Here is a 14,790-nt window from a genome sequence, read left to right on the forward strand (position 1 = left end):
TCAATGAGACTATCTCTGTTTAGCCACACATTGACTAAGGATTGGCGAGGAGACTGTCATGGAGCTGGTGAATGTCGGAAGTCCGTCGTCCAAGCCCTGTTAACGGCTGAGTGTGGAAAAATTACACTTCCTCGGTCCCATTCCCGTCTCTTAGGTGGCCGAGGCAGCGCAGCCTTGTGCTACAGTTTGTAGCTATGGTAGACTGATGCCTTGTAGAACACAAAGTCAGTATTAGTCTAGTGCCTAGAAGCTGGCCCGCACTCCCTTCGGCTGCTTGCAAGAGCTTCCCTTATGCCTGTGCAACAACATATCGTACTGTGTTGTCGATAAGACCATTACAGAGTATTCTGTCATTCTTTCAGAACTCACGGAGCCTCACGCAAGCAGGGAAGTGCTGCTGGTACCTGACCCTAATGCTCACGGAGGTGTTTGTTTACTGCTGGTTCGGAGACGAGCTCATCACGGAGGTAAGAGCCGTAAAACATCCAAGAACCTCACAGCGGTAAGACATGGTACTGCAGGTGCAAAAAGGCAATGTTGTTTTGGATAAGGATTTTAGTTACAGAACAGTAACAAGAAAATGGTGCGATGTAATGGTAGGATAACACACAGAATAAAACCTAAATAAAACAATTAAAAACCACTTATGAGCCAAAAAATTATGACCGCTGCCCATTGCAGGACTGACACCTGCTGGTATTGGGCACGTGATACACTAAGGAAAGTATATATAAGGAGGGATCAAAAAAATTCTGTTTGATGGCGTTGCCGCACCGTATATGCAACCCAGCGTGGCACTGATATGGGTGTACGAAAGTAATCACTGACATGCAGCCAAGGGATTAGCGTTGCCTACGAACTGAATCTTATTGATGGCCACTTATAAATGTAGGATGTAGCATATGATATCATTGAATAAAGCCGGCCGTTGCGACCGAGCGGTTCAAGGCGCTTCAGTCTGGAACCGCGCGATCACTACGGTCGCAGGTTCGAATCCTGCCTCGGGTATGGATGTGTGTGACGTCCTTAGGTTAGTTAGGTTTAAGTGGTTCTATGTTTTATGGGACTGATGACCTCAGATGTTAAGTCCCATAGTGCTCAGAGCCATTTGAACCTTTTGACATCGTTAAATACTACTACAGTGAACACAGGATCATAAAATTCGACCGTGGACTATTGGAAACGTGTCTTAAGGTATTACGAATCACATTTATTGCTACACGAGGTGAAGGTTGGTCCAGATTTGTCGATATTCGGGTGAAAAAACTGATCGATACGTGCATCACGTCACGGACACAGACCGAAGGGGACAAAGTTACGCTATGGAAGATATGCACCAGGGGTTCCTTGGGACCTACGGTAGTAATCAAAGGCACATGCTAGCTGTGGACTACGTGAACATTATTTCCGACCAGCTGCATCTTTTCATTCTCGATGTCTTCTCCGACGGCGATCTCATCTTCCATTTCATTAACTGCCCGTATCTCAAGGCCACCATCGCTCTATAGTGATCTAGTGTTCTGAAGAACATGACAGTGACTACTGATTCATGTACTGCCCGCCAAATTTCCTTGATTAGGACTTGAAAGAAAAAAATGTGGTATGCTATCTGGCTCCAGCTCCTTGCACACAAACCACCAACCCACAGTTTACGGGAATTGCGTGACTTGTGTGTAGAAGTCTTGTGTCACATACGTCCAGTCACTTACTAGGAACTTATCGAATCTGTGCCAAGAAAATTCCTGCTGTATTGTGTATTGCGTTTTAAACGTATGTCCACAGACTGTGCGGCAGGTGGCCATAACGTTTTGATTCATCCTCATATTTTATAACGAGGATGCTGGTCTGCTACTTCGAATTCCTGCTATGTCGAGTATTTATTTCATCTAGAAGGAAAATAATCAATAGATTTGACAATACAGCGTTAATCGAAATCTAGGTGGTGCTTGCAGTGCTGTGGGATGCAAGATAGCCTATGGTGCGCCGTTGTACAATCAGTTTAACGATAATGACAGTCGTTATTTTGATAGGATCCTGTAAAAAATTGGCCTGTGTGTACTGTACACTAACAGGGTTGTTAATTACACCATTATTTTACGTTTTTGTTCACGTTCATATGGTAGTGTTATAGCGGTATTACATTTCAGACCTGTTGGTAAAGTAAACTGTTGTAACGGCGACCGGAACGGACGCGGGGTAGTAGTGACGGAAACGCGGCGGGACCCGCGGAGCGGCCCGCGAACAACAACACAACGGGAGAGGACGAACACGACCAACGGAGGACCTTACGACGCAACAAGAACAGACAACAGAGTAACGAACCAAACAAGACAATGACGTCCACTGGAATAGAAACACGGAAGTCAATACGCTGTCTGGGGCGATATGTCCTGAGACGCACGCGATGTTAGACTGCTGGTTGAGCTTTTTTTTTGTCTTTATTGATTTTCAATTCCCCCCGAAGGGGGCGGGCTGGCAGCAGCTTAGTATGCTGCTCTACAGCCTATAGACTTTTTAAAAATGGAAGAAGAAAAGAAACAAGAAAGACAGGTGATAAAACGGTGACTTAAAAGTGTACAATGGCGGAAAAATGCGGAAAGTTAAAACAGACTTTTTTAAAAATGGAAGAAGAAAAGAAACAAGAAAGACAGGCGATAAAACAGTGACTTAAAGTGTACAATGGCGGTAAAATGCGGAAAGTTAAAACAGAAAGCAAAAGGGGTTGTCAATGTTAATAAAATACACAGGAATCAGACAAGGAACATAGTAGACACACAATTAAAAAACATGGCGACAGTCTGGTTTCTGTTCGCAAGAGATAAAAAATCACACCCAGCGACAGTATGATGGCCGTTTGCCACACCTCCCAAAAGACCCAACACGGAACACTCATTGTAAAACACTCACTGCAAAACACTGCACGGAAATGCTGGCACAAAGATGACACTCCCGAACCAAAGTCAGATTGGGGGGGGGGGGGGACCTGGAGGATGGGGAAAAACAATGAGGGAGGAGAGGAAAAAACGAAAGGGGGGGGACCAAGGAGGAAGAGATAAGGCGGGAGAGGGACAGGGCAGACGCGAGAAGGAGTGAGAAGAGGCAGAGGAGGGAAATGCAAAAGGACTCAGGGGGGAGAAGGGGGCAGAGAGAGGGGAGGTGGAGAAAAAAGAGGATGAAAGGGGGGAGAGGGAGCCTGGGAAAAGGACAGAGGAAAGGAGGGGGAGTGAGGATCAGAGCTGATAGGAGGGATAAATGGAGAGAGGGCATCATCCGGGAGGGGGAGTTGATGGAAGACACCTTGGGAAAGAAGATGAAGGGTGTAGAGATGGAAGGTAGGGGGGACACAACAGTGAAGACGTGGCAGGGGGCGGGGATGAGAGAGGAGAGGAACAACCAGGAGGTGAGGGGGATCAGGGTAGCGGGAGGTGTAGACGGTGCAGATATGTTCGAGGAATAGGAGCAGATGGGGGAAAGGAATGAGGTCATAGAGGATCTGCGTGGGGGATGGGAGGTGTATACGGAAGGCAAGGCGGAGTGCATGAGGCTCAAGGATCTGGAGGGACTTTTAGAATTTGGGGGGGGGGGGCAGATATCCAGGCGGGACTGGTATAACAGGGGATGGGACGGATTAAGGATTTGTAGGTGTGGAGGATGGTAGAGGGGTGCAACCCCCATGTCCGGCCAAAAGAGTTTGAGGAGTCGGTTGCGGGCTTTGGATTGGATGGAGCAGAGATGAGGGATCCAGGTGAGGTGACGGTCTATGGTGAGGCCAAGGTAGGTGAGGGTGGGGATGAGGTGGACAGGACGGGCGCAGACAGTAAGGGAGGAATCCAGGAGACGGAAGGAGCGAGTGGTACGAGCTACGATGATTGCCTGGGTCTTGGAAGGATTTATTTTCAGGAGCCACTGGTTACACCATGCAGCAAAAAGGTCAAGGTGATTCTGGAGAATGCGTTGGGACCGTTGGAGGGTAGGAGCGAGGATGAGGAATGCGGTGTCATCAGCATATTGCAAGAGGTGTACTGGAGGGGGGTGGGGGTAGGGGCATATCTGCCGTGTACAGGAGCTAGAGGAGAGGGGAGAGGACAGAGCCCTGGGGCACACCTGCAGAGCGGTAGAAGGTGTGGGAATTGGCATTATGGATGGTAACGTAGGAGGGGCGGCGGGAGAGGAAGGAGGCCACCAGATGGATGTAGTTGATACGAAGGGCGTAGGTTCGGAGTTTAAACAGGAGACCGGTATGCCAGACACGGTCGTAGGCCTTTTCGAGGTCGAGAGAGACAAAAATGGCGGAGCGACGGGAGTTAAGCTGGAGGGAGATGAGTGAGGCGGAGGAGTTGGTCATCAGCAGAGAAGGAAGGTCGAAAGCCACATTGGGTGTTGGGGAGGAGGTGGTTTTGGTGGAGGTGGTGATGGATGCGCCGGGAAAGGATGGATTCCAAGAACTTGCTGAACACCGATGTGAGACAGATAGGACGATAGGAAGAGGCATCAGATGGAAGCTTGTTGGGTATGGAGAACATCAGGATACGGGAGGTTTTCCACAGGTCGGGATAGAAGCCAGTGCCAAGAATGACATTATAGAGGGCTGGCTGAGCGCGAGGCAGGCGCTTATGTATGCAATCTGGGGCGCCGCTATTGGCCGCTGGGACCACGTGTTTTACGGTGGCGCCCCCACACTAAAAGCGGACCAGGAGGCGCGTGCCGCCACAGCTTACGGCGCGATGTTGCAGAGACCTTTAGGGGTCTTCAAAGTCCATGACGTCTGGCGCGGATTGAAATTCCGCTGCGTGCGGCACTGGATAAACAGAGTGGTCTGTCAGCGGAGACTACTATATGTCAATGGACAAATTTCCTCTGTAAACATTCACATTATGTATTGCAAGCATTTACATGCACCCTTCGTGTAGTATAGTCGCTAACATAATTTTGATAATCTATTTCCTATGTTACGGCGCAGTTTACTCAACTATCATTACAATAAAACATTTAGCCCACATACAAGATCGAAGTAGGTCGACAAAAGTATAAATCTAAAATAGTGTTCCATTAAGTTTCGGGTGTGCAGCCGCAAGAATTCTCCTTCTTCTTCTAATATCTGGGCTGTATAACGTTCAGCCATCATCACAATCAACGCTCTTCTCAAGATAAGTTGATGATACCTTTTTTGTCTGGTCCAATTAAGGTGATGCTCTTAGTCGATATTTGAATAACTTCAGCTGTCTATGTCCCAGTATTAGATTTATCATGAAGGTCGAAAGTGATGGGAGGCTTCCATTTTTGAACATGACGATACTCTGGGACATAGTGTTCACCCAAAGCTGTCATATAACGATCGGTATCGGCATGCTAAGAGTTACCAGCCACCACACGATCGTAATGGCGTACTTAGATCTCTAGTTCGCTGAATGTATACTACTGAAGATGCCGATGTTGAACTAGAAACTTGCACATTTGACGGCTGCGTGTAAGGAAAGTGGAAACTTTGAGAAGCAGGTTCTTTAAGCTCTGGAATTCGGACCATTTCTGAAGGTGCATAAAGAGGAGAACAGATCTGAGAACGTCCTTCCTTATGATGGTAACATATTCCTTAAGACTGCCCGAGTTTTAAAGAATTTTAACATTACTAGCATGTTCTGCTCACCTTCGAAAATTTTGGAATTACTCGGCTCTGTCAGTGATGATTTGGGCCATACAGATTTCCTTGTCACTGCGGGAGGGCTTACATCGACCGTTCGATTAGTATAATTCAGAACAGGTGCGTGGAACATTGTCATCTCGCAAGACTACAACAGCTTGAAAAATCGCAGGTAGTGGAATATTGTTTAAACGAGCGATACGAGGTGAAATTTGATGAGCCCTGCTATTTTCCAGTATTTCCCGTTTCTTGAAGAGTGTTTACAACAAGGCAAGTGACATTAGGTTGACAGACAACCTGATTAATGAAAACGAGCGTTATCCTGTTAGCAGGACGTGGAACCCCGTGCTATCTCCCATGAGAAGCCAACATCCCAGTATTTGTAGACGATGTGTAATTGGCGTCAGTGTCCTTCTAGGGACGGTGACACAGTCCTTTTTTTTCTTTTGTGGGTTTAGGGCGCACAACAACAGTTGTCATTAGCGCCCAGACTAAATTATGATTGCACTGCGAGGCACAATGTTAAAACAGCAACTAAGAAAGACAACACTATAAAAGGCACGTTAACAGGCAAGGGATTAAAAGAACACAGCATAATCAAATGTCCTTAGATTTGTCAAGTGGATAAAATGAAGAGCGCGAGCAGCTGCTCCTGGGTCATCGGCTAAAATTTCATCCAGAGTACATGGTAGGCCAAGATCAATGCGCAGTATATTAAAATTCGGACAGGACGTTAAAATGTGGCGTACCGTCAGCAATTGCCCACATGGGCAGAACGGGGCCGGCGCAGCCGTCAGCAGATGGCGGTGGCTGAACCGGCAGTGTCCAATCCGTAACCGGGCCAAAACGACCTCCTCCCGCCAAGAAGGCCTGAAGAGGTTCAAGCCGTGGGGAGAGGTTTCAAGGACCGAAGCTTGTTTTCAGTAAGTGAAGACCAATGCCACAGCGACAAAACGCGCTGACAAATGACTCTGCTAAAAGGAGGTGAAGGCACACAACAAGAAGCTGTCCGAGGCTGGAGGACCGCATCCTTGGCCGCGGCATCTGCAGTTTCGTTCCCAGGAATACCGACGAGGCCAGGAACCCACATAAATGTAACCGGAGAACCGTCGTCCGCCAGCTGCTGAAGAGAGCGTTGGATCTGGTGCACGAAAGGGTGAACCGGACACGGATCACTGAGGCTCTGGATGGCGCTGAGAGAATCAGAGCAGATGACATAAGCAGAATGTCGGTGTGCGGCGGATGTAAAGAACAGCCTGATGGCAAATAGCTCAGCTGTGAAGACCGAATAATGCCCATGGAGCCGGTATTTGAAACTGCGTGCCCCGACAATAAAAGGACACCCGACACCGTCATTGGTCTTAGAGGCATCTGTATAAATGAAGATCGTATTAATGAACTTCGAACGAAGTTCGACAAGCCGCGAGCGGTATACTGCAGCTGGGGTAACCTCCTTTGGGAGCGAGCTGAGGTCAAGGTGAACGCGAACCTGAGCCTGGAGCCAAGGTGGCGTTTGGCTCTCGGCAACTCTAAAGATTGCAGGGAGTGGAAAATCAAGTTGCTGAAGGAGGAGACGAAAGCGAACTCCTGGGGGTAGCAGGGCAGATACATACAACCTGTATTGACGGTCGAGAGAGTCGTCAAAAAAGGAACGATAAGACAGGTGGTCGGGCATTGATAATAGCCGACAGGCATACCGACAAAGGAGTATATCGCGCCGGTAGGTTAGTGGCAGTTCACTGGCTTCAGCATGAAGACTCTCGACGGGACTAGTATAGAACGCTCCGTTCGCAAGACGTAACCCCCGATGTTGTATAGAGTTGAGGCGGTGTAGGATGGACGGCCGTGCAGAGAAGTATACGTACTGAGAACACGGACGACATTGAGGGAACGGGTAGAACGGGCAGCCAAATGTGACACATGTGGAGACCAGCTATTGTGGTGTGCAGCGCATACTTAGTGTACGGTATGGAGGCCTATATAGGGTGACGATTTGCAGCCTTAGCATCAGGTTCCATTGGGACTCAGCAGCAACAGCATCATTCTCCTGAAGATTAGGAGCCGGTAGAACGGAGAAATGTTGAGTCCAATTGATTTTAGGATCGAATAGCAAACCCGAGGAGGCTATCAAGAATTATCACGCCGGGAAAGCCTGCGCAGTACCGGGGATGTTTCCTGCGAGTATAAGGCGGATGGGACGACGGGCCTGCCACCTCCATCTCCGCGTCGAAAGAAGGCTGTAATGAACTTACACTGAGGCTAATAGACTGGTCACGAGCTTGCGCCACAGACTTTACGTTTTTACATGACGAGAGCAGTTTACAAGCATTATTGGAAGAACCGTGTGTACCACTGTGATTCGAAATATACTACAGTTGGTTAAGAACCTACCACCACCTTCCTCCACCATCCAACGATAATTTTTTCAGTACTCTCGTGGAGACAGGTGCATATCCTACCCATTCCACGTCACGGTTTTTGATGCTCTGTCAACCGCATGTGGGATTTCACATCATACGATACTGTGTTTCCGAGGTCAGAGGCATGAATATTAACAGTAGGACACCTACATTATTCTACGCTGACGGAAAAAGTGGCAGCACCAAGAAGCAGTTGTGTGACATAAACGGAAATTGGTAGATGTGTTTCTACACTACTGGCCATTAAAATTGCTACACCAAGAAGAAATGCAGGTGATAAACGTGTATTCCTTGGACAAATTTATTATGCTATAACTGACGTGTGATTAAATTTCCACGCAATTTGGGTGCATAGATCCTGAAAAATCAGTACCCAGAACAACCACCTCTGGCCGTAATAACGGCCTTGATACCCTTGGGTATTGAGTCAAACAGAGCTTGGATGGCGTGTACAGGTACAGCTGCCCATGTAACTTCAACACGATACCACAGTTCATCAAGAGTAGTGACTGGCGTATTGTGACGAGCCAGTTGTTCGGCCACCATTGACCAGACGTTTTCAGTTGGTGAGAGATCTGGAGAATGTGCTGGCTAGCGCAGAAGTCGAACATTTTCTGCATCCAGAAAGGCCGGTACAGGACCTGCAACATGCGGTCGTGCATTATGCTGCTGAAATGCAGGATTTCGCGGGGATCGAATGAAGGGTAGAGCCACAGGTCGTAACACATCTGAAATGTAACGTCCATTGTTCGAAGTGCCGTCAACGCGAACAAGAGGTGACCGAGACGTGTAACCAATGGCACCGCATACCATCACTCAGGGTGATACGCCAGTATGGCGATGACGAATACACGCTTCCAATGTGCGTTCAGCGCGATTTCGCCAAACACGGATGTGATCATCATGATGCTGTAAATAGAACGTGGGTTCATCCGAAAAAATGACGTTTTCCCATTCGTGCCCCCAGGTTCGTCGTTGAGTACACCATCACGGGCGCTCCTGTCGGGGATGCAGCGTCAAGGGTAACCGCAGCCACGGTCTCCGAGCTGACAGTCCATACTGCTGCAAACATCGTCGAACTGTGCGTGCAGATGGTTGTTGTCTTGCAAACGTCCCCATCTGCTGACTCAGGGATCGAGACGTGGCTGCACTATCCGTTACAGCCATGCGGATAAGATGTCTGTCATCTCCACTGCTAGTGATACGAGGCCGTTGGGATCCAGCACGGCGTTCCGTATTACCCTCCTGAACCCACCGATTCCATATTCTGCTAACAGTCATTGGATCTCGACTAACGCGAGCAGCAATGTCGCGATACGATAAACCGCAATCGCGAAAGGGCTACAATCCGACCGTTACCAAAGTCGGCAACGTGATGGTGCGCATTTCTCCTCCTTACACGAGACATCACAACAACGTTTCATCAGGCAACGCCGGTAAACTGCTGTTTGTGTATGAGAAATCCGTTGGAAACTTTCCTCATGTCAGCACGTTGGAGGTGTTGCTACCGGCGCCAACCTTGTGTGAATGCTCTGAAGGGCTGATCATTTGCATATCACAGCATCTTCGTCCTCTCGCTTAAATGTCGCATCTGTAGCACGTCATCTTCGTGGTGTAGCAATTTTTATGACCAGTAGTGTATGTTGAGTCCAATAAAATTTAGCTCCCGTTGCATAAGAGTGGCGCCAGTAGCGACAATAGAAAGAAGAAAAATATGTGTGCAAGATACACGCAGTGACGTCATATGCTTTGGTTACCTTTGAGACTGGGCATGGTGAGTTGACGTTAGTCAAGAATGTGTTTAAGCCTGCCAAACGCCATTATCAGCATCTCACTAAATTTGAACGAGGTTGGGTAATTTAGTTACGAGAAGCTGGTACTTCTTTCTGCGATCTTGCAGAAGGATTTGGCACAAATGTGGCCACTGTACATGACTGTTGGGAGCGGTAGTCATGAGAAAGTATGGTAGCAAGGAGACCGCGCTACGGACTGGCACATGGCAATACCGAGAGGGAAGACTATCGTGTTCGGTGTATGGCTCTGGTGCATCACGCTGCATCTGGAGCAACAATTTGAGCAGCAGTTGGCACCACAGTGACGCATGGAACTGTTGCCAATCGGTTACTTCAAGGGCAGCTCGGAGTCGGACGCCCTGTAGTGTGCATTAGACTGATCAGAAACCAGCGCTATTTACTATTTCAGTGATGCCAAGCGAGAGTTCATTGTAGGGCAGGGTGGAAGTCTGCTGTGTTTTCTGATGACAGTTGGTTCTGCCACGGTGGCAGCGATGGCCGTGTGTTGGTTAGAAGAACGCCAGTTGAGGGCCTGCAACCAACCTGTCTGAGAGCTAAACACACTGGACTGAAGATATGGTCGGCGTGCGATTTCGTTTGACAGCAGGCGCACTCTCCTGGTTATCCAATCTCGTGGTTATCCTACGCGTTCTGACTGCAGATATGTACGTCAGTCTGGCGATTCGACATGCTGTACAGCCATTCTTGAACAGGGTTCCAGGGGTCTTTTCCAAGAGGTAACGCTGCTATAACCCAACATGCTCTACAGAGTGTCGACATGTTGCTTTGGCCTCCTAGATCACCAGATCTGTCTCCAATCGAGCACCTTCATCGGACGACAACTCCACCGTCATCCGAAAACAGCATTAACCGTCTCTGTATTGACAGAAAAAATGTAGCAGGCATGGAATTCTAGGCCACAAACTCACATCCGACACCTGTATAACGCAATTCATGCGCGTTTGCAAACTTACGTTCAACATTCTGGCAGTTGTTAATGCGCCTCTATTTCACAGTTGCATCGGCTTATCTCGCACTTACACTGAGCTGTGATCTTGAAATGTTACTCACTTAAATATATTACCTAGGCATTTATATTCCCAAAATTTCATTATTCTAAATTATGTATTTGTGTATTTGATTGGCGTATTTGAAGATGGCCAAGTTAAGAGGCAAAATAAAAGAAACCATTTACGTAGCTGGCAATAAAATAATACATGACTAACAGAATTTATGGTTATTCCCGCAAAACACTAAAACAATCGCTCACGTGGGATTCCTTAGAAGGATATTTTATAGTTTCAGTTTTCTTGTTGATGTGGTGCACCTTTGAATATTAGCCGACTGACAGGGCAATGTACTTTGAGTAATAAGTCAGCTATGTAGAGAGGTTCAACACGAACATATACGTATGAGCTAATCTGATCAGTAACGTAATGTTCACTATCTAGTGCTACTGCACATATTTCAAATATGATGTGTTTTGAAAGCGTAAAGCGATTTGTAATTTCGTTTGTAATATTAGTGATGTCTGCGTGATTGATAACCATGTCTGAAAAGTAACAGCATGGTTTAGTCACATCGGGTATTTAGTGTGTTTCCGGCTGTCAGAAAGGTTACATGTGTTTTAGTAGTATCTGTAAACATGGACCAGCGAAACTGTATTAAAAGTTTCAATAAGAACGGAATAAATTGCATCAAATTTTCAGAAATGTTTAAAATTGCTTTTGGTGAATCTGCTACGACTAAAACACATAGGTTTACATGGGTTTACGAGTCGTATAAGCGTTTAGAAAATTGCCGTGAATGCTATGTTGATGAGTGCCCTCGACACCCCAGCACATCACCAACCGATTTGCCATATCAATTACCTCGTGTCATGAAAGTGTTGCTGATGATCAGATGATTTCGGTATCAAACAAGTGACAGAAAAATTTATTCCAAAGCTGTTAATTTCCAAAGAGAACCAGCGCAATTATAAGTTGCACAGGAAACGATGCAGAGCTATTGGAACGCGTCGTTACAGGTAACGAAATAATGTGTATAGTGGAAACATTCTTGGTCGCCGAAACCGAAAAGTGTTCGGTGAATACGGTCAAATGTTATGGTCACTATGCTCTTTGATTTTAGCGGGGCAGTACGCCAAGAGGTTTTCCTGCAATGTTGAAAGATCAATGAGAAATACTACTTACAATTTCAACACAGTTTGCGTGTAGCAATCCGACAAAATCGTTCGGGTTTGTGGCGATACAATGCATGACCATTGCATCACCAAAATGCATATCAGTGCACTAATGTTTGGCCAAAAACAATACTGTGATGATGTATCAGCCTCCATATTCTTCTTATCTGTTTGCAAAGATAAAGAAAATTTTTCACGGCAGTCGAATTACAAAGATAGATGAGATTTATAACGCATCGTCGGTAGAGGCAGAAGTGTACCCACCGGTCGATTTCCAGAACTACTTTGGGGATGGGAGAGAGCATTGGTATAAATATATATCTAAATATATATCTAACGGGGTCTGTTTCCTAGTGAATAACAATGACGTGGACGAATAAGTAAAATTCTTTTCAGAAACCAAAAATTCCCGCAAATTTTTTAACGCAGCTGGTCAGGTCCGTTACATTCTTTTTCTTTTCAGATTCTGTCATTTGCAAAGCATTTATTTTGCTGTTTAAAAAAGATTTATAGAAAAGTTCATGACATCCTCAATAGGTTCCTTATTTCCTTCCTGGAAAGTGCTGTGTAGACAGTAATAATGGAACTGTAATTGTTAATTAGACCTCTATTATCAAAATAGAAAAATAATAGCATTTTATGTAGCCTTAGACCTTTGTTATGTGTGTGTGGTACAGTGTAGTTGCTTATGAACAGTACCTCACATAAAAGGGCCATGTAAAATTGAAATTATTGAATAAATCAGCTCTGCATCGGATATTGCTCTATGCGAATTTGTATCACGTAAGTTTCTGTCACCGAAAACGTAGAACACATTTTTGCTGTATGAAAATAGTTTTGTTTATTGACAGCATGAGGGCGTCGTTATATTTTGGGCATGTTTACATTTGTGTTGTTTATACTCACTTGCTTTTTATTCTAATTGCTGAGTGGCTCTCGCTCTTGAGTGCTTGTGTTTTCTTTCAGAGTGAGAACGTCACTATGGCAGCCTACACAGCAGTGACGTCACTACAGGGTTTCCCCGCTGATGTCCGGAAGTCGCTGCTGATTGTCATGACCCGCGCTCAGCGCCCCTTGCGCATCACCGCCGGTGGGCTGTTTCCCTTCTGCAGGGAATCCTTCGTCTCGGTGAGGATTCGTCCTAACGTACACATTTCTGTTCATGTGTTCGCATTCGTTTTGGCACAAATACTCTTCGCCGTCAGAATGACGTGTTCGCTTTATGCTGTGGGTTCAGTATAGGAAGCATCTGTACGACAACTGCCTCCTCCTGGAGTGCACATCAACCTTTACGTCTCCACGTTTTCATAAAATTTTTAACTGTTTGCTAGTTGTTACATTTACTACATCAGAAAATTAATGCGACATGCTGCATACAGCTGCCCTACAACTGTTGCCTTATAGAACCGTCAATGTATTAGCTGGCTTCATATTCTCTCGCTCGCTACATGCAAAGCATTAGTCCTACAGAAGAAATGAATGAAACATTTTTGCTGAAACTTAAATGTCGCTAGAGGCCGTAGTTTTCGAGTTATTCAACAAAAACGCAGCCCCACTCCCACAATCGGTGTTCACTAGTCAGAGTTTGTAGTACATTGCTCATGCCACTCCCTCCAACCACTATACAAATATGTGAGACTACAAATTCTTTCACACAGCCGACCTTGTTTATCGAGTGTCCTTATATGCCACTGACTTTGTCAAGCACTTAGAAATTGGAATATTAAAGTTTGTGTAAATTTTACCTACCAATTTTGTGAATTTTAACAGCATAAAATAAACCTTTACATCTTTGTATACGTCAGGTTTTCAGACTACAAAAGTACTGTACTTGTACGGACTAATTTTGAATCGAATTGTTAATGTAATTAGTTTTAGCATAGCGTTTACAGATGTCAAAAATTGTTCAAATGGCTCTGAGCACAATGGGACTTAAATTCTGAGGTCATCAGTCCTCTAGAACTTGGAACTACTTAAACCTAAGTAACCTAATGACGTCACACACATCCATGCCCGAGTCAGGATTCGGTCCTGCGACCGTAGCGGTCGCGCGGTTCCTGACTGTAGCGCCTAGAACCGCTCGGCCAGCAAGGCCGGCAGCAGATGTCGTCTTTCGTTCATTACCATCACGAACAATTTTAAATAAGTTATGTTAACGGGATAGCTGATTATGTTGGCGGCCTAACAGCCCAATCAAAAGAAACCAAGAAAGGTCTAATATCGGGAATAGTTGGTAATAGTCGGAAATCTTTGAACAGTGGTTGGCGGAAATGCCAAATCAACAGTCTATAAATCGTGACCGGTAAGGGAGTAGTATGGGGTGGAAGTGCGTTTCAAGGTCACTTTTGTGAGTTTTCCAAAGATAACCAGCTCGAATATAAAATGCTCAGGAGTCGGAAGGTAGAGTAAACGTCGAAGCAGAACTGCTGGAACGCGTCATGACAAGTGACGAAGTACCATGTATAGTGGAAATACTCTCGGCATCTAAGATCAAAAAGTGTTAGGCGAATACGTTGAAAAGTCATGAATATGCTCACTGTGCTGTTCAGTTTTATCGGCGTTGTACATAAAGAGTAAGAGTTTTTGCTACAAGAACGAAAAATCAGTGCGGAATGCTACTTACAATTTCAACTCCGATTGCGTGTAGCAAACCGAAAAAATCGCTCGGATATGTGACGCCACAACGTTACTTCTGTATGTTTTTCTCGAGTAACTGAAGTACTGTGGCCTACAGCGATAACGTATCCCAATTCAGAA

General features: G+C 46.0%; 1 protein-coding gene across 1 annotated transcript in view; it reads left to right on the forward strand.

Annotated features, from left to right (window-relative positions):
• The first annotated feature begins 380 nt into the window (after positions 1-380).
• The window catches only part of LOC126416647 (odorant receptor Or2-like), a 36,114-nt gene continuing 21,704 nt past the window's right edge, over positions 381-14,790 (forward strand). The window contains exons 1-2 of the mRNA XM_050084442.1: positions 381-467; positions 13,000-13,161. Of these exons, the coding sequence (XP_049940399.1) occupies positions 414-467; positions 13,000-13,161 (216 nt within the window). The 5' untranslated portion in view covers positions 381-413. The remainder of the gene's footprint in view (positions 468-12,999; positions 13,162-14,790) is intronic.

The sequence above is a fragment of the Schistocerca serialis genome, chromosome 8 (genome assembly GCF_023864345.2).
Source record: "Schistocerca serialis cubense isolate TAMUIC-IGC-003099 chromosome 8, iqSchSeri2.2, whole genome shotgun sequence".
In the NCBI taxonomy this organism is placed as follows: Eukaryota; Metazoa; Arthropoda; class Insecta; order Orthoptera; family Acrididae; genus Schistocerca; species Schistocerca serialis.